General features: G+C 39.3%; 1 protein-coding gene across 1 annotated transcript in view; it reads left to right on the top strand.

Moving 5' to 3' along the window:
- The window catches only part of Arhgap15 (Rho GTPase activating protein 15), a 604,020-nt gene that overhangs the window by 90,409 nt on the left and 494,746 nt on the right, over positions 1-18,865 (top strand). Inside the window, exon 5 of the mRNA XM_038336693.1 lies at positions 6,788-6,875. Coding sequence (XP_038192621.1) covers positions 6,788-6,875 — 88 coding nt within the window. The remainder of the gene's footprint in view (positions 1-6,787; positions 6,876-18,865) is intronic.

The raw sequence follows: 18,865 nt of genomic DNA, 5'->3' as shown, positions 1-18,865 counted from the left end.
CAAATTGCATGGCTGCTAATGAATTTTAGGAGCTGGGGAGGTGATGAAGTGGGTAGCAGTGCTTTCCACAAATGAACCTGGGTTCCACTATCCAAATCCCACAGGAAAATGACTGGAACAATTAGAGATAAATGCATATGCGGAGAGCTCCCTGCCGATTGATCTAAACAAAACAGTGTCAGAGGACAGACATCTGTTGTCCTCTTCTGACATCAATACAGGTGCACACAGGAGCAGGCACACACACACACACACACACACACACACATGCACATGTGCGCACACGCTTACAACATACATATGAGTGCAACCGCAGATGTGAACCCTCTCCCACACCCATACATTAAGGAAAAGAATCTTACTATTCTTGCAATATGTTGCAATTGCTTACTCAAAGTCTATACTTTTATTAGCAGTAACAAGCAGGTCAGGTTGGTCATAACCTTGAAAAGTTATGGAGGTTTTATCACATGGATCATTTAATAATGATTAAATGATGTCATCTAGTTATCATTATTTATATTGCTTATGTGATACTTTCTATGGGCTGCTTCCCATTCATCTAGGATCTTATATCACTTTCGCAAAATTTAATGAGCTAATAAGCACTATTAATAAATGCTTATTCTGCCAAGCACATGGTTCATTGTGATAGTAGTGTTATTACTTAAGTACTTCAGTCATCTTGTTTTTCAAATCTAAAAATCGTCTTAACTGCTCCTTTGGCCAGAATCTGCCAGATGTACCAGCATCTCACCCTGGGCTGCTTGAAATGCACTTGTGTGTCCGTTCTTGATTTAAGCTGTGTGAGGCCAAGAAGTGGGACCATGCTCTTTTGTTTCCTGCCACCGTTGGTCCTGAGAGCTTCGACTGTCATTTATTAATAGCGCTTTGGAGACTTCTGCAAAGTTTTCTATGTCTAAATCTATGCTACGTCGTTTACATTTTACATCTTTCCCTATTCTGAACCTGTCTTTGCTTGTTGTCATTTTCACTTGTCTTTATTTCTCTCTGTCCTATGTTTTCTTTTCCATAAGGAAAAACAAATTACTCATGTGACTAGGGTAGGTGGCAGGAAAGAGTCTGCTGGTTTCATCTTACATTCATGAAAGGCCCCAAACTTAGCCTTGTTTTGAAATGAGGTTATGCACATTTCCCTTGCGATATACTGGCAGGCTTGAAAGCAGGAATCATTCAACATTCAACGTTAATTTTTAATTATGAACCTTGAAATTATGCCTCAGCTTTTCTGATGAATCTCGGGAACGTTTTCATTTCGGGAATTGCATCCTTGTGCAGGAAGTTGCCCTGCCTTGACTGAAGCTCCGTGATGATTTAGTCATGGCTTTTTGGATTGTTTTTGTTTGCTTGTTTGTTTGGTTTTGTTTTCTAGTTCCTAGAGCTTAAGGTTACAAAAGGCACCTGCTAATGTGCTCACACATGTTCAGTATCTCACACGTTTCTGCATGTGTGCCTTTCCTCTGTCGGTTCCTCTGGGGCTCCGTACGTCTCATCACGTTTAGATCTTCTCGCTTCGCTTTCCCCTTAGAATTTTCCCCATTGACAATATTTGGTGTCAATGTGGACAGAAAACGGGCAGAGAAGCAAACCTGAAAGGGGATGTAGTGGTCACCTTTACTAGTGGAGCATTCTTCACAGGATTGGAGCTAAGACTGTGTACATGTGCGCGCGCGCACGTGCGCACGCGCACTGCTCATTATCATCAGCGTATTTCCTTTTCTTTAGCATGTGATACTAAAGTCCCCTCCAATGCGAACATAATTTTCTTTGGTACTTTCTGCTCAGATTGTCAATAAATTAACACCAACCCAATCTTTCTAGGCCCTTGCCACTTTCCTTCCTTCCTTCCCTTCCTCTCTCCCTTTCTCTTCTTGCACCCCTCAAAGAAATGTGCATTTTTATACCTACTGTCTCATTGACTCAACTCTTATAGAGCTATATTGCAGAAGCTTAAAATATGAGAGAGAACATATAAGTTCTCAGACCTGCTTATCCAAGAGTCTGGAGGGTTTTACAGTAAATCATTCAGAGGCACTTGGAAAAATCACCCACTCCTGCTACAGCACAGACTCAAATCTACTCCAGAGTAACCAAGTCAGGAAACAGCACCAGGTGACCCAAAGAGAATCTGGAATTGATGATGTCACTCCACATGTATTTGCCTCTGTTCTGGCTTGTTGATGTGTAAGTAAAGAACACGAGGAGGAGTGCAGGGCAGAAAGCCTTGAGAGATAAACAGTTGTATCTCCTAGACCCTTAGATCGCTGAAGAATATTTTCAGGGTCATTTCCATCCCGCAGCCAAGCAGGTATATGCTGCTGTTATGTGCTGCCATCCGGTGTCCATTTGGTAGAATGTCAAGCTGATGCCTATGTCGGGGCTTTTGATTGTTTTGGTTTTACTTTGCTTCACCTTCCATTTCTTCCACTTCACAACTCACAATCTGTTTTTGTAAGTTATTGAAAGAATTCCACTTGCCTAGAATGCCCTGGCAATTGCCCATATCAAAATCAGTTGATCGGATATGAATTTAGTACTTCTGGCTTTGAAATTATATGACCTTTTATCTTATTAGATATCACGTATTTTGTCTTTCAAACTGCAAAACATGTTTTCATTCCTGGTCCCTGGATCTCTTTTCAGCACTAAAAGACTAGCTGTAATTCCTAACTGAATATCTGGAAGTCTGTGTGGGGATTGCTCATTCCATGGGCTACTGATTCCTGAGTACCTAAACAAACATGTATGAGAGAGAGAGAGAGAGAGAGGAGAGAGGAGAGAGGATGAGAGCGAGAGAGAGAGAGAGATAGAGAGAGAGAGAGAGAGAGAGAAAGAGCTAGCAATGTATTAAACATTCTCTCCATGTCCATTGTTATGTTAAGAAGATGTAGAGTGTGAGGTTTTAGCTGCCTTCCCACTGGTTGTAGTAACACACTGCTCAGCGGAGGGGTTGGCACAGAAGACTGGAACCAGCAAGGTCGCATCTCTGCTCTCAGGTAGGATGAGGTCTAAAGCTCTCCACAGAGCATGTTTGGGCTCTCCTCTACTAACTCTTCATAAAACCGCAGAATCGGAGAGTGCAGGCACACCCCTGCCCCAGAGACAGCTCATCCTTCAGAATGAGTGTAGGTCTCAGGGTCAAACCCTTAAATGTCTTCTGTATGACTGTGTGCTTTCAGGAAGACACAGTCTCGGTAAGCTGCATTTTTCTCCTCAGTTGCCCCGGCTGCTCACCCACACGCAAGGGATACTCAGGGAATTAGTGTCTTTTATGCTTTAGGGGAGTCTTCTAGTCACTGACAAAAACCCTGGAGATGCATCTTACCTTACTTTTTATCTTTTGCTTACTATCTTTACTTTTCTAACCTGCCCTTGGAATGGTTTGGGAATGTATGTGAGCAGGTTCTTGTGATTGACTAAGTGATTCTGATACGTGATGTATGTAGAACACCAGTGGCAAACTGTGCAGCAAGCAGGAGCCAAAGCTCCACCGTACCTCCCATGATTGAAAGGTTTGGGAAGTAGAATAGATCTAGTTGGGGACTGGTCAGACTGCTAATCTTCTTTATAAGAATTTGATGAAGTCATTTGGTAAGACAGCCTAAATGGATGACTCGTTCTCACAGACTACAAATGTTTTTTTTTTTTTTTTTTTTTTTTTTTTTTTTTTTTTTTTTTTTTTTTTTTTTTTTTTTTAAATTGAGGGAGTCAGCCAAGGCTGTGTTGCTGACATTGATGACACCCTTAATCAAGTTAGCACTGTAAAAATCTTGTAAAAATACAGCATAAGGTCATTGATTCCATAGACAACAAGGTGAATTTTCAGAGAAACTGGACTTGGCCTTCGTGCTCATGTGGTCTTAAGTAAGTCATCTAAACTCTCTGAGCTTAGCTTTCTGTATTAGTCCATGGGAACATCTGCAGTTTCATTGTTTGGGCATGAGATAAACTTTTACTAGTTGTTCAAGAAAAATTATGTCACTGGTATTTTTTAAAAGAAATCGTGGGAGACATTGAAGTGAAAATGGTCTTAAATTTATCTGCTGTATTTTTATTATTTATTTTGACAAGATTTTCAAGTTGTAGGATTCAGCTGTTGGGGCAGCTCTCCTCTTCATTGTGATACAATAAAGATGATTTTTGAGACAGACAAAGCTAGCACCAGACAAGGGTATTACAGAGGATCACGTGGCTAAGCTTCCCAGCTCTTCGTTCTTAGCTTTAAGTGTTTGTCCTTCCAGCTAGCCTACCAGAGACACCAGTCAAAGTCCTAAGACAGAAGGTGATGTAACTGGAATTTATGGACTTCCTGTGTAACCTGCTCCAGTTAGAAGTTTAAGGAACAGAAGAGTTTTTCCAGCAAGTTCTATAAACGATCAACATCTGAAACAGATTCAAACCAGAACTATTCCTCTAGGAACTTCTATAGATAGGAAGCAAATACGGTGTGCGAGCACCCTGCCAGAAGACAGGAACTCGACTGAGAATCATAGCAGGTGGATTGAATATGGGTCCATCCCGTTAGGAGGTTTCACATTCTCATCACACATGGTCAAAAGGACTGTGATAGAGAAGACTAGCCTTGACCTGTAGCTCTAGGCTTCCAGTTCTTCTTTCTGTGAATTGCTTAAAGCGAAGGCTGTTACTGATTTAATTCACCTTAGTAGTGTTGGTATCTACAAAGAGAAGTCGGCAGTAATCCAGATAGAACATGCTATTTTTTTTTCTCTTGCTGTCTGACTTTCCATAATTTGATTGAAACACTGACTACCCATCTGAAGACAAGTGAGTCCAACAGCATGCTATTGTCTGATGAAATTCTGAACATGTTCCTTGTATGTCTGTTTATTCTGTTCTTTTGTAATGCGTTAGTGTACCATTAAGAAAGCTTCAGGAGGCTGGAGTGATGGCCCGGTGGTTAAGATAGTCACTACTATTCCAGAGGACCCAACTTTGGTTCCTAGCACCAGCGTGGTGGGTCATACTGTTCTTAACTCCAGTTCCCTGAGACCTGACACCCTCTTCTGGCTCTGCAGGCACAAGGCGTGTATACATACATACAGGCAAAACTCGAAAACACATAAAATAAGAATAAATAAATACCTTTTAAAACAGACAGCTTCAGACATGTAAGAGCAGCCAGATTCTTTTTGTCAGCATTAGCCATACTAAATAAAAACTGCTCTTCATAGTAAAGGCTCTAGATTCTAAAAGAAAGTGGAAAGATACCGCATAAAATCTTATATACAAAGGTACACAAAAATCTGTCATAGTTGCATATTTGTTAAGGTTTTCTATTTATCTGAGTGAAAGCTTTTCTGTAAACTTTTTTCATCACTTTTTGTAAGAGTAATACAATACAAAAGTAAACATCAAACTAGAGAAAGCAGTAACAATGTATTTTAATGGTAGAAACCTGTGCATATCAGTCTTACTGGTAGTTGTGCCACCTGAGAAAGAAAACCTTCCCAACACTAATACACATACTCCAAATGCGGAAGCACTAATGTGTTTAGTTAAAGAAACAAGTAAAAGTAAGAAATACAAAGGGAAGGAAAAATGTGTAATCTCACTATCTTTTTAACTACGGCTACATCGAGACTTTGTTCCCAGGCCAAAGCGCTCATTGATTAGATAAATGTCCATTTAGCTCCTAGGCTCTCCAGGACTCTGTGCTAGGCTCTGAAAATACCCAATAATGTTGAAATGATTTCTGTTGCCCGGGGGCTTGTATTTTAATGAAGGCAATGAAAGTGAAAAATTTTGAAGTATTTTTTTTAATTCATCATGTTACATGTCATGAATGTACTTTGAGGGAAGCAATATTTGGACTTCTGATGGATGGAATTAATAATCAGGAGGGGCTGAGCTGGGTGCAAACAGTTCTAGGTAAATTGCATAGCATGGAGCAAAGTATATATTATGAGCTACATTGAAATCTTCCCACATCAGTATTCTTAAACACAGGGGTCATTCTTCCAATGTACTCTTCTATTATGAGCAAATTTTTAAAGCAATCTCTGTTTTTGTTTGTTTGTTTGTTTTTTACACGTTAGGAGCAGTATTAACACGGAATGTGCAATTCATTTTAATGGTCAGAACCTGGAAACCTGGTCCTATTTCTTTAAAGCAAAGTTAAATTCATGGGAATAAAAATGCCTAGTCAATAACTACGTCTAAATTTCTTGTAAATTAATGAAAAATACATTGCTAAATGGCACTAGAGAAGAGACAGTGTGTGAGAATGTAGTTAACACTGGTTCTTTCAATGCTTGGCACTTTCACCGGAAAGAGGAGAACGCACACCTCTGCTCCCATGTGTCATCCTCTGATTGCTGGCGAGTGACTAAGCATTTTGATTTAAAGGACAGCACATGAGCTGGTCAGGCTCTCAGATTCTCAGTCGTGCTACATCAACAAAAAGGAACAGAGACGGAGCAGCCTCCAACACTTTTACCTTCGTGCTTTGGTCCTGCAAAAAAAAAAAAAAAGGGTGGAAGTAAACATGGCCATTGATCAGTTAGAGAGTATCTAAGAGGATTTACAAACTCAGAAACTTTTATTTATGTGTCAAAAATTTTAACATTCAAACGATTGCTATGTTTATTATTATCTGAGTTTTCTTCCACTTAACCGATTTAAATAAATAGAAGACTTTTAAGAAAACCCATTGAAAATAGTCTGCAACCACAAACAAACTCCAGGCATAGTTCATAAATGATCTTTTCTACTCATGTCATACTTATTTATTTATTTCCCCCCTAAGGAAAAACTGGTCTACCTCCTGGATTGTTCTTTCTGGTCCAAAGATTGAATTTTACAAAGACTCCAAGCAGCAAGCTCTCCCCAACATGGTAGGTCTCTATTTTTGTTACCATCTTTTCAGAAACAGTGTAGAATGGAAAGTGTGGTTTCATCCGCTATCACACCCAAAGCCTCTAAGCTACCTACACCCCAAAAGCAGATGGAGGAAATGATGCAATAACCTCTTAATCAGATGAAGGGAAAACAGAACGTAGGGTCTGGTTTATTGAGGGCTGCGTTTGGAGAAGACACACAAATGAGATGGATGGTGAGCAGCTATCTGGTAATGGGAAGGTAACACTTTAAATTAAGGCGCCATTTATAAGTGCTTTATTCTTATTTATGAAATAATCACTAAATGCTGCTACTTTCCCAAATAATGTATTATACAGCATGTTATAAAATGCATTAGTAATAAATGTTTAACGGATGAGACTATGGGAGTCTGCTTTAAAGAATATTATAAGACGTAAATCGTATTAAACCATGTATGTGCATCTTTAATACATGGATTTAAGTTGTTATCTTGCATTCTATAAAGTGCCTCCCACATTAATAAATAATAATAAACTCTTTATAAATGGCACCTTAATAAAGGGTGTTGCCAATGAAAAAAACCCTCTAAGTTAACGAAGTGATTTTTTATCTTAGTCTAACTAAGGCATCCACTGTATCCAGCTAACCTTTGTGAATGTGCTTATGACTGCGCCTAATCAGTCTAATGCAATTGCTGTTTCTTGCGGTTATTGCAAAGTGAGATTTGCGGAATTGCTCCACTGCACCTGAAGGAAGGCACCACAGGTTACAGAGATGTGTAACAACAGGAGCAACGTGGAGTTCCTTACTGGTAAAACCTTGAACTCAAAACCTTGCTGCCCAAACACAGCAGCAACCATGAAGAGCAAGAAAGGGCGGGCAGACTGTTTGCCAGGTCCTGATTAGGAAGGACTCTTCACAAGGAACTAACCTGCCTTATCCTATTGGTTTGATAGGTGATAAGGAATGCGGTGGCCTGGCGGGAGGGAACCACAAGGAGCTAATTTATATTTGGCAGGTAATAAAATAATGACAGGTTCTTTGTTTTACAGCCGCTAGTCATGTTCGCCATATAATTCTCTTTAAACAGAAAATGGGAACTCTAAGAGACGTCTTTTAAAGAAGAAAAATTCAGTAAGAACAAAGGATCACATGTGGCTTGTTCCCCATCATTTCAATCACATTTGTCTACAAGGGGCTTACTGATTTTGGAGTCTCAGTAAGGTCCAATCTACAAACTCATGATGAATAAATTAAAATTATCTTTGTCCGTTGCATTTTAAAATACTTCAGAAGTTTGTTTTAGGGATTTGTTTTGCTTCTCCTTTTGGCTACAGTAAGGTTGAGATAGTATTTGAAGGAACATAAAATACCACCTAAGGCTGAGCACAAAACATCACCTACTCCCTGGCAGAGACGTTGTTTTCTCTTTGAATGAGTTCTATGGGGAAGGTAGGAAGTGGGAAAATGCCAGCCTGCCTGGGCTTGATGCTAAGATGATGATTCTTGTCCTGCTGAGGGAGAAGAATCCCACTGGAGCTGAGTCAGATGGAGATAATGGGATGGATTAATTCCATATTAAATCATTTATTTCATTATTTTTAATCTCCTCATATGGGGGAGATACAGTTCTCTCCACTGTTTAATTATATAAAGGTGAAAGAAACCCCACTTTTCCATTGCAAGCAAACGTTACAGGTTAGTTCACTAATTGTACATCAGAAAGTGACAATGGATTTGACTTGTAGAAGAAATTCATTGACTTTTGTTTTGTTTTGTTTTTGGCAGTCTTTATTTATTACTTCTGGCCCCATTTTCAGTGCTTTTAGTTTCTCCCAGGCATGCATTGCCTTCAAAGCAAATTCTGGGTAGGGGCTAACTGTTCTGTGGTAAAGGAAAAGAGAATTACAGATCTGTGTTTGTGCCGCATGAATTGTCTTGCTAGTCAACTTCTTGGATGCATTTCTAAACAAGTATAAAAGGCCTGGTGGGATGGCTGCATTTACCAGCTCCAGTCTCAGGGAAATGATACAATGATTGCCAGGCCTTGATTAAAGATGCTGTGGTTTTATTCTGGAAGAGGTTTGTGCTCAAGTTTCTGAATTTCTCTCACACTCCTTAACTGAGCCATGGTGTTCACTTTCTTTCCGAGGAAAAGCCTTTCCTCTACTGGGCCTGGTGAAGCTGCCATAAGAGCAGACTGTGGCCTAAAGAGTTAACTGTGCACTAAGCTTTCTGAGCCACCTTACAGTGGTAATCCAGCGCTGAGACAAAGTTCAGGGTAGCTCAGAGCTGGCTAAAGGCAGACCCAGAGGACCAGTTCTCTTTGCCACTTAGAAGCTGATGGAGTTACTCAACTTCTTTGAGCTGGGAATCCACACAAGAAGGACAGGGTAGTTTTATCAGCAAAAAACAGAATGAAAGGAGCTAAGTAGAACCACAGGGTTACAACACCTACAAACAATTCCTGGTCACCTGCTCTCACATTTGCCAATAATGTATGTACATATTTGAAGGTAAATATCTGTGCTTAAGAGTATTTTCTGCTCTCTCACAAGTCCCAGGTTCAGTTACCAGTACCCTTAATGCAATTCACAACCCTCTGTATTTCTGATTCCAGGAACGTTGATGCCCCTCCCTGGTCTTCACTGAAACCAGGCGCACAAAACATGCAATCAAGAAGACTTATACACGTAAATTAAAAGAAATAGGTATTTAAAATTAATTAACTATATAAACATTTTATATCATACATAATTTAGGCAGCAGTATAGGAAAGACATTATTATACCGTATTAATTTTATATGATTTGTTTCACATATTTATAGAATAGAGAATACATATATGTATGTGTGTATAATATATGTATTCTCTACTCTGTATATATGCATGTACACACACATATGTAGAGAGAGAGAGAGAGAGAGAGAGAGAGAGAGAGAGAGAGAGAGAGAGAGAGAGAGGTGCCCTTGCCCGGACCATCTTGTTATGTAGACCAGGCTGTCTTGAACTTACAGAGAGCAATCAGCCTATGCCCTTGAGTGTTTGTTATACCACCATGCTTGTCTGGCAACATTGTACAAATGTAAGAAAACTGTTGTGCAAGGCTTTCATAACGAGAAAAATATCTGTATCCAAAAGGCAGCAAAAGATATCTCTTTGGCCTGGAGAGGGAGGGAGTGGGGGTATGGGTGGAAGGGAGGGGAGGGGGAGGAGGAGGAGAGGAGATGGAAATTTTTAATAAAAAATGAGGAAAAAAAAGAATTGTCTTGGGAAAAATAAATATTTATCCTAATAAATAGTAGTGATGTGGGAAAAAATGAAGCATCCATTCATCTGGAACTCAGATATTCCTTCCTGAATGTCCTGAGCGTTTTCTCCCGTGGATATTCACTACTGCCGCTTGATTACGCATCCCACATAATGTTGGGACTGATCCGCACAGCCCACGTTTGGCAACTCTTCTTCTCACTGACGTGTTTTCAGTTACTGTCTCTTCCCCCCACTTAGGGCTGTTATAACAGCATACCACTGGAGGTACATCTCAAACAACAAATACTAAGTTCTCATGATTTTGGATTCTGCAAAGTCCAAAAGAGAGGCATTGGTAGGTCTAGGGTTCAGTGAGAATGCCCTTCCTGCGTGGGTCCCATCTCTCTGTAATCCCACACATAGCAGGCAGAACGTTAAGGCTTCACTCTTATTAGCAGATCCCACTCCCAACCCCAGCTTTTAACAGCGTGGCAAGGATTTAGGATTCAATATATGAACATGTTGATTCCACAGCAATATCCTAGTCCCACTTTGTCCAGAAAATATGCACAGGATCACGTGGCTTTGGGTCCATGGTCCTCCCTTTAAAGGAAACAGAGGACTTTTGTCCGTTTCAGTGTTTTGAATCAGAAGATCAAACAGTAACTGATCGCCTATTGTCGGCATTTCATAACAGAAGGTCACTGCAAGCCTCCAAACATCTAGCAGAGAAAGAAAAGAACGAAAGTCAGTCTCTACAGAGACAGGAACAGATCCGCTGTCTTCCTGCACCTGTTCCTGCTTACGCAGCTCACCTCAGACCAGAACGTGGTCACTGCTGGTTGCTGCACTTACTATGGTCCTGAATACAGGCTAGAAGTTTTCTGTGTTTTCAGATGTAGCCACTTTATATTCCCTTATTTTTATTCTAAGTGTCAGCCAAAGCATGTTAAAGCATCTTACTGTATTCTCCAAATGTCTTCTTTTTTTTTTCTTTCTGTATTTTTGTCTTTTTGAGCTCAGTTGGGAGTACTTTTTCTGTGTGTGTCTTTCAGTTCTTTATTTAAGTCTTCTCATGTGATAAACATTTTTCCTCTAATTTCAAATAGTATGATTTTTTTTTTTTTTTTTTTACTTCTAGGAGTTTGTTTCTTTAAATTTATTCTGTCAGCTGGCGTAGCTACTTGTTTCCTGCAGGTATTTTCCAGACTACATTTTAGTTTTGAGAAAAACAGGAGGAATGGTTGTTTTATGACCGGTCCTGTGAGCTTAGCATCAGTGGTCCAGGGCCTCACTCCATTCCATGTGTTTCTGCTGCCTCTGACTCGTGCTTCTTGGGTTCCTCGTTGTCATTGCTAATCTTTGTCTGTGTACTTACCATCAAGATGACAATGTGACCCTGGTGGTAGGAGGGGTGTGCCCTGTGATTGGGATACATGTGTTCTACTTATGGGAGTGCTTTGTAATTTCAGAAGGGGTGTGAGACCATGACGCCTTGTCTCAGACTGTGGTATTAGAGTCTCAGGTTGTGTCTTGGAAATGGGAGAGCTACAGAAACACTATAACTTCTTGGAGACAAGACTCTCCTCTGCTTCTTTAACATTTTAGCCTACTCAACACTTCCCTTCTGTACTCTCGGAACTAGAGAAAAAAACAGTTTGAGCACTGATTCTTGTCTATCCTTCCATGAATGCTTGGCAGGCCCTTGTCCTATTACACTGTGGTGTGGGACAAAGCTCAAATTTGTGAAGTATAAACAAATGACCTCAGAGGAATGTGAAGTTATGCTGCTTTGATACTCAGGTTCACTATCTATTTCCCACCTCACACACACACAAATAAAAACTTCAACATGACATTCCCCTTTACCATTTCCGACTTTCAGTTCTGAAACAATTTTTAAAAGGTATTTTTTAATCCAACATTTTCACTGTTTTCAGTGGGAGAGTTGATCCAAATAACATCTCTACTCATTATAATCTACTTCCCTTTAATGTGAGTATGCATTCAGTTAATCAGGTTTGTGCTATTTATATCAGCCTGGGTGGGAAAAGATTTCATTGGAATATGTATTGAAATCCCACAATGAACAGCTTGCTCGTTAAGACTGCATAGAAGGCATGGATATATAACCAAGATAGAGACGACTTTGCCCTACCAAATCTGTGCCAATAACAATGATATGAAATAGGAAACAGAATAGATGTTTGTTTTTGTTTCTTTCTTTTTATTTTTTTTCTTTAGGATTTAAAGGAGGGAGTGCTCACATCTCTGAAGGATTTGAATTGGGCTTTGAGAGATGGTTGTCACTTCTTTACATGGGGATTTGCAGGCAGAAAACACAGGGAGATGAAACCGTGAACAATAACTAAGAATGGATGGAATACGAGCACTAAAATATAAATGATTTTCATGGTCTAGTTGGAATCCAGGTTAAGATAAGCCTTAAGGAGAGGTTGTGAGCTTATGAATACACTCCCAGGGCAAGACTCTAAAATGGATTACTGGTAAATAATCCAAACACCTACATCACAGAATAATCTAAATGGTTTTTACTGAGTAGGACACATGCAGTGTTTCTGGAAGGAGCTGAGCATATAGTGGGACCCAAACAAAAGAGAAACCGAGTCTCCTGGGATCATGGATTACCCTCAATACAGGATCCGACTCTTTACTTCCAAGTGAGTGCACAAGCTGTGGTTGTCACATCTTGTGCTTCCAGTTGAGTTTTCCTCCAAGGCCTTGCCTCAAACAAATTGTCTTTTCCTCATGCAGTGTGCATTTTTGTGTCTGGACAATTGCAGTTGACGCCTGTCTCTCATTTCCAAGTTAACACCCTAAGTCCTTGCTGTGTTTTGTGACTTTAGAGTTTCTGTTTGATGTGTAGGGAGACACCTGACTGCATCCATGGGACACTACAGACGCGCCTGCTTGAGTCATCAAAACCCATAGATGGGTGGCCTTGTAAAGAGGATTTTAACCAGTTATTTATCCTTTCACAGTTTCTCATACCTATAACATACTTTGATCATAACCTACCATCGTGCTCTCTCTCCCATGGAATCCATTATAGATTAGAATAACCCCCAAAACTCTTCCTTATACTTCTGTCTCTTTTCTCTTACGTGACCAACAGTGCTTAATTGAGGTCGCCTGCATGAATATGGATGGGGGTTATTTACCTGAACAAGGGCAGTGTACCAGTGGCTACACCACTAAGGAATTTGACTCCCTCTCATAGCAACCATTAAATGCCTAGATCTCTTAGGGGAGAAGTGGAATCATATGAGCCTCTCCTCAGGTAAGGAATTCTCAAAAGGACTCCTAGTTGCTCCAGAAATAAGAGCAACTACTGACAAATGGAAGAACAACTTTTTTAAATGTAGAGACCCCACTCACTTATTTATTCTATGAATAATCAATAAGTCCTACCAGGCATCACATGATCATTTTAATCAAAGAGAAATCCAAATGAATAATATATGACCCTTGCTCTCACGGTGTTGTGATATGGTAGAGCTGACAGAGCCATAAATAAGCTTATTATAATAAACTATGACTGTGATATAACTGTGAGGAAGCCAGCACCAGACCAGGGCTTCCCAGGTACACCAGAATATAAAATAGGCATACAAATCAAACATTTACTGATAATAAATCAGAGAAATTTATTTTATCACAATTCTTTGGTATGCATATAATTTTACTGTTTATTAAAATGGAGACAAATTTGCATAAAAGATGTATGTGCTTATTTTTTTTTTCAAAATAAAGAACTAAATCTTGACTGAGCATTTGGTACTATAGAACCTAGAGCACTTTTTATCAGAGTTGATTGATGTTTTGATTTTATAATCATTAATTCTGAGAATGCCAGTTTGTATGAATAGGTAGTTCAAAATAGCAGGAGTACTATTTAGAGACATTTTAGAAATAGGTGGAAATTTTTCTCCACTCTTATGGCCAAAATTCCTTTGGTATTTTTTTTTTGAATGGGATTTGAATAAGCAAATCAAGTGTTGAACTTTAAAAAAATCAAACACTGTGCAAACAAGACAACCCAAGGGTATATTAATTTTACCCTGACATTCTGAGGAACTAAGTTCTCCACTGTACTTCTATGTGGGCAGAGCCCTTAGTACATACAATAAGGACACTACCGCCCATCACACCTAGTCTCAGTGTGAGCTGAGGGATCTCCGGCAACTCTTTCTGGTCCTGAGAGTATGGACACATGTGTAGCACAGGGTGTTCATGCATGCTGCAAATTCAGAAGCAAGGTTTTAAGGGAAGCCCTGTGACATAGCACAGGCAAGTGTTGCCAGAAGTATGTTCTCTGCAATTTTATTTTGAAATAACTTTGCACAACTCATTCCACATCCAGAAGAAAAAGTAGCCAAATTTTCATGATCCCTATGCCTTAGGGTTTCTATTGCTGTGAAGAAGCAGTATGACCATCGCAACTCTTATAAAGGAAAGCATTTAATTGAGGCTACAGCTTACAATTTCAAAGGTTCAGTCCATTATCATCATAGTTGGGAGCATGGTAGCACACAGGCAGACATGGTGTTGGCTACATCTTGATCAGAAGGCAACAAGCAGGACCTTAACACTGAGTGAAGCTTAAGCCTAGGAAACCTCAAAGTCTGCCCCCAAACTTCCAGTAACATACTTCCTTCAACAAGACTATACCTACTCCAACAAAGCCATACCTCCTTGGCTATTGGCTATGAGCTTATGGCAGCAAATTACATTCACACCCCATACCACACCCCATAGTCAGTTGTTTGGCAGTTTAAGAAGCTGGGTCTAGAACCACAGGCTTGAGTAGCAATTTCCCCCGTAGGCTTATATATTGAATGTCTGGTCATTAAGAAGTGTTGCTGCTTGAGAGGGATTAGAAGGGGTAGCCTTGTTGGAGGAAGTATATCACTGGGATGGGCTTTGGGGTTTCAGAAAAAATAAATGGTGCCCAATGACTTTTTTCATGTTTTCTCTTCCTGCTGCCTTTGGATCTGGATGGAGAACTTTCAACTTCCGAGGCACCGTGTTGGCCTGCCTAGCACCATGCTTCCTGACATGACTACAAAGGACTAAGCCACTGAAACTGAAAGTAAACCCCAATTAAATATTTCCCTTTATAAAAATAGTCATATCTCCTTCCAGCAATAGTATACTGACTAAGACCATTTGGTACATGTAATCCTTTCCCAGAGATGGTGGCCTTGAAAGTAACACTCATTCTACATACCTCCTCCCAATTTGGTCATTCTGCAAGTAACATTCTGAAAGGTCAGTTTTATACCATTGTGTTAAGTGTTCTGAAAAATACAAACCTGAAGCAGTCTAGTGTCCCCAAAGACCAGAGGCAAGAGCATCACAAATTGAAGCCATGCCTGGTGTGCAAAGCTTGGTTAAATAAGCATGACTCAATCTATTAAGTTTTTGTGGGTTTGTTTGCTTTTGTTTTTGTCTTGCTGTGACTACAGCTCAGTGGTACATAACTTGATTTCTATGCTCAAGGTCCTGAATTCTACCCTAATTATTAAAAAAAGGAAGGGAAGATAGGAAAGTTGAAGGAAGAAAGGGAGGAGGGAAGAAAAGAAGCAATGAACTCAAAATCTTCATGCCTCTGCTTCTTCAGCATATCTTATTAGAATGCACCACAAGAAGAAAAATAATACAATTCTATGCTAAAAGAACCTAAACTCCAAACAGTTCAAAATTTGATAGACACATTTAGCAAAGTAGGAGGATAAAAGTTAATACACAAAAATCAGTAATCTTCCTATACACATAAGATAAGCATGCCAAGAAAGAAATCAGAGAAGCAATCCCATCAACAATGGCATGAAATAAATCTAACCAAGGAAGTGAAATATTTGTATAAGGAAGACATCAGGAGATGGAAGACCTTTCAAGCTCTTGAATTTGTATGAGTAATATTGTAAAAATGGTCATCCTCCCAAAATCAATCTATAGAATCACAGAATCCATAAAACCAAATGTTTTTCTTTACGTAAATTGAAAAAAAATCTAAAATTTCACATGAAAAGAGTCAGAGAACAAAAAACAAAACAAAAAAAAAACCACCTCCAAAATAACCAAGACAATCCTAAACAATAAAAGCACTAATGGAGGTACAACCTCCCTGATTTTATACTGCTTTATACTGTATCAGTATAGTAAGAAAAATAGCATAATACTTGACATTAAAACAGAAACATTGAACAATGGAATATAACTGAGGACCCACATCTAACTCCATACTCCTACAACCTCTCCCCTCTTTTCAAAAAGGCAAGAAAGTACTACACACTGGAGAAAAAAATAACATTTTTCAACAAGTGGTGCTGGTAAAACTCGATAGCTGGGTGCAGAAGAATGACTAGATCCCTATCTCTGACCCTACTCAAAATCCCAGATGTATCAAGGACCTCAGCATAAAGCCTGACACTCCGGATCAGACAATGGAAAAACTAATGATATACTTGAATTTATAGCACAGGAAAGGAAAACATCCAAGTATAGTAGGTATTAAGACTCACAATTGACATATGATACCTCATAGAAGTAAAAAACTATTTTTACAGCAAAAGGCACCATCATTTAAATGGAGAGACATACATCTGACACAGGATTAATATCCAGAATAAGCAAAGAATTCAAAAGAAAAAATGATAACATCAAAAAATCCGATTAAATTGGGGCAAGGAATGCCTAAAAAAGAGTTTTCAAAAGATGAAACATTAATGGCTGAGAAACACTTTTAGCATGTTTACAGCCTTTAGTCATAAGAGAAATACAAATTAAAACTACTTTGAGAGTTCATCTTAGCCTAATCAGTATGGCTAAGATCAAAAAGCATACATACAAAACAACAACCAAAGAACAAATGCTGGCATAGATATGAGGATGAAGAATATTTATTCATGATTATTGAGCATGTAAACCAGTGCATTCTCTATGGAAATTCCTGTGGAGATTCCTCCAATTGCTGAAAATAGATATATCCTATGACTGAGCTAAACCAGTATCTTAGTTAGGTTTCTATTGCTGTGAAGAGACACCATAACCATGGCAATTCTTATAAAGAAAATATTTAATTGGGGTGGCTCACTTACAGTTTAAATATTTAATTGGGGTTGAGTCCATTATCATCATGATGGGAAATGTAGTGACATATAGGCAGACATGATGCTGGAACTGAGAATGCTACATCTTGCTGGCATCAGTCAGTCTACTGACAGTCACACTGAGGGAAACTTTAGCAAAACAGACCTCAAAACCGGCCCCCACAGTGACACACTTCCTCCAATAAGGCCATACCTTTTAATAGTGCTACTCCCCTTGGAGGATATTTTCTTTCAAACCACCACCAGTTTTTGGGCATGTACACAAAAGGATTCTATGTCCTACTAAAGAGATAATGTGTGTTCATTGGTGCTCTAATTATAATAACCAGGAAATGGAAATAGCCTAGATACCTACCAAATGATTCTGGCCCAGACCCTAAAGAGCAAACCATACATCTTTCTTGTGTTTATGGATGCTATCATTGACCTTTAGCAATGTGTATTTCATTTTACCTATTCATAAATATTAGGAAACTAGTAAGGGACCATAGTGGCTGGGGAAATCTTTCAAAGAGAGAGAATGTGTGATATAAAGAGACAAGAACGATAATTAAAGGTTCAAATAGGTCAGGGGATGAAAGGCTATAAGGAGAGGGGTAACTGATACTAAAGGTGTCTTGAAAATGTCATATGGAAACTTACTACTGTAGAAGTTTTCTAAAATATATATATATATACATACACATATAAAATAATTTAAATGGGCTTACTTTATAATGGGGGGAAGACCACAACTGCATATTACATTCTAGCAAATAAAAACCCCAGTATTAGAAATTGTTTATCTTTCTTTGAGTTGATGGTCAGTTGCAGTCTCATTAAAAACAAACATTACTGGCTATTGCCATTGCTTTTGGTTACCCTCCAGAACTTGATGGTAAGGCCCTGTTGTTGAAGCTACCTCAAACATAAATCATAACACATGGAAAAATCAAGTTGGTGCTGTCCCAAGAGCTTCATCCCTACTATCTAGTTTTGATAGTGCTGAAAGGTGCAATCCAGTGTACTAGAGGATAAAATTAATCATCAGTCTTACCCAGTTGTGAATCCAGTGAGTGAGCTAAGATAATGATCTGTCAGCCGGGCGGTGGTGGCACACGCCTTTAATCCCAGCACTCGGGAGGCAGAGGCAGGCGGATCTCTGTGAGTTCGAGGCCAGCCTGGTCTACAAGAGCTAGTTCCAGGACAGGCTCTAAAAAAGCTGCAGAGAAACCCTGTCTCGAAAAACCAAAAAAAAAAAAAAAAAAAAAAATAATGATCTGTCTGGCAAGACATTTCTACTGATGCAGTAATGGCACACATGTTATGGAAAAAACCGAACACTTTCTGATTAGATTTAAGGCCAGCCTCACAAGATGAGACACATATGTGCTATAGGTACCGGGGCCAAGAACTTGAGGTTAGATATGCCATAGTCCTTGGGGAGAAACTGCTACCATTATTCAACTAATAGGACATAGTATGTAATTGACGTCTAATGACTTATCACTATATCTATTGATTCGTGCACTTGTCAAATCTCAACAGAAAAAGTGCTTCATGTAGTAGTTGACAACAGAGAGATCCACAACTGGTCAACATATAGGGAATAAGAAACTACAGAGAACTCATCCCT

This window comes from Arvicola amphibius, chromosome 7, assembly GCF_903992535.2.
Source record: "Arvicola amphibius chromosome 7, mArvAmp1.2, whole genome shotgun sequence".
In the NCBI taxonomy this organism is placed as follows: Eukaryota; Metazoa; Chordata; class Mammalia; order Rodentia; family Cricetidae; genus Arvicola; species Arvicola amphibius.
The sequence above is the reverse complement of the archived record's forward strand: the minus strand, read 5'-3'. Positions and strand labels throughout refer to the sequence as shown.